Genomic DNA, 1587 nt, shown 5'->3' on the forward strand with positions numbered 1-1587 from the left:
TCTACCTTCTCCTCTCTGTCAACGCTCTCTGGTTTCATTTAAAAGAGTCGATCATCAGATATTGTCCAAGATTAACCTTCAGGGTGGATTTAGCTCACTAGCAGCCTCGCACCAAAGACCTATCCACCTCATCATTTACCCAGAATACTTTGCGTGTAAATGAAATGGCCCTGTCCGTGTAAAATATTTTTAAACTTTTAGTTAAAAAATGATAACTGAACATCCTACAGTATTGCTCCAGTCTTTATTTTACAGTTAAAATATACATTTATTAAATAAAGTCTAATGTTACCACTAATCAAGGATCCCTTTAAGATGAAAGTTGAGGATGAAGAACAGTAAACTAATGTTAGCTTGTTTGGTAGCTCGCTACTGTTCTTGTGTAGTTAAACTCGATAACTCGAAAAAAAAAAAACAACATCAACATTTTATTATTCACTGCAAACAATTCATGTAAAGCACATAACCCCACCGGTCAGTGAACCAATCAATGAGCAACTGTAGCTTGATGTCAAATCAGCCCGGCCCAGACCACAGAAACTGGGGTGGAACTGGGCAAAAAGGGGTAATGTAAACACGGTGAACAGGCCAGGAGTTGCAGTGCAAAAAGGCCCATGTCGGCACAGACAGAAGCCAAAGTCTAGYCTGTTAAAAACATAGAATTCTCCTGCATTGTGTTTAGTGGCTGTATGTACGTTGTTATATGTAACCTAACATGTCCAGGAGAACTCTGCCGTCAGCGAAACACCGTCGTGCCGCTCGCTGAGCGGAGCACACCCACACTGTACAAGATGTTGAAGAACACGCACTGTGTTATTCTATTACAACAACGATAGTTTTGACAAAAAAGCAAGGGAAGAGTGAGAAAGCGCATTATCTGCTTACACCATCTCTGAATGTCGAGAGCTCTCTGAAATACAAATCAGAATGAATCTAAAATTCCCCGAACACAACAGGGAGACGAGCAGCCAAATCAGGGTTGAATATATTCATGAAGAACGAGTCTGGAAAATGAATAAAAATGAACTATTGTGCTATTAGTTACAATTAAATGCTGTTAAAATTGTCCTCCTGGGGTGAGATAATTAAATTTGATGAATAAAAGAAATGAAGAGAGAGTCAGCTCTAGCGTGCGAGGTTTCACTCCTCACCTGTATTCCAGGGAGAAGCGGGTGAGCTCGGTCCCGTTGTAAATCCATTTGAATTCCAGGGGCCAGCTGCCCTCTGCCATGCAGGTCAGAACCAGACGGTTTCCCTCTAGGTGAACCTGGGTCTGAGGAGGATCCATTTTAAAATAAGGCGGGACATCGTCTACTGGAAGCAGAAAGAGAGAAAAAAATGGATGCAATAATGAGTAATAAAAACGCTACATGAAGCCAAAGTGAGAAGAAAGGAGACTGAAAGTGAAACCATGAGTGGAGGTTGTTTCTCAAAAGGACAATATCATGTAAAATCAACTTTTTTCAGTTTTATATCATGTTATAATGTTATACTCTCATCAAAATCATGCCCAAAGCCTTGCTCTGACTCATTCATGCATGTATGAGAAATCTGCAGCGTTTTTAGGCAGCCATGCTGAGGAGCAAA

General features: G+C 40.7%; 1 protein-coding gene across 3 annotated transcripts in view; it reads right to left on the reverse strand.

Annotated features, from left to right (window-relative positions):
* sdk2a (sidekick cell adhesion molecule 2a) overlaps positions 1-1587 on the reverse strand; it is a 110678-nt gene that overhangs the window by 50594 nt on the left and 58497 nt on the right. For 2 of the 3 annotated variants that reach the window (XM_014025573.1, XM_014025591.1), the window contains exon 2: positions 1152-1314. In XM_014025573.1, coding sequence (XP_013881027.1) covers positions 1152-1314 — 163 coding nt within the window. The remainder of the gene's footprint in view (positions 1-1151; positions 1315-1587) is intronic. The other variant, XM_014025582.1, reaches the window with a different exon arrangement.

This window comes from Austrofundulus limnaeus, unplaced genomic scaffold (genome assembly GCF_001266775.1).
Source record: "Austrofundulus limnaeus strain Quisiro unplaced genomic scaffold, Austrofundulus_limnaeus-1.0 Scaffold4, whole genome shotgun sequence".
Classification (NCBI taxonomy): domain Eukaryota; kingdom Metazoa; phylum Chordata; class Actinopteri; order Cyprinodontiformes; family Rivulidae; genus Austrofundulus; species Austrofundulus limnaeus.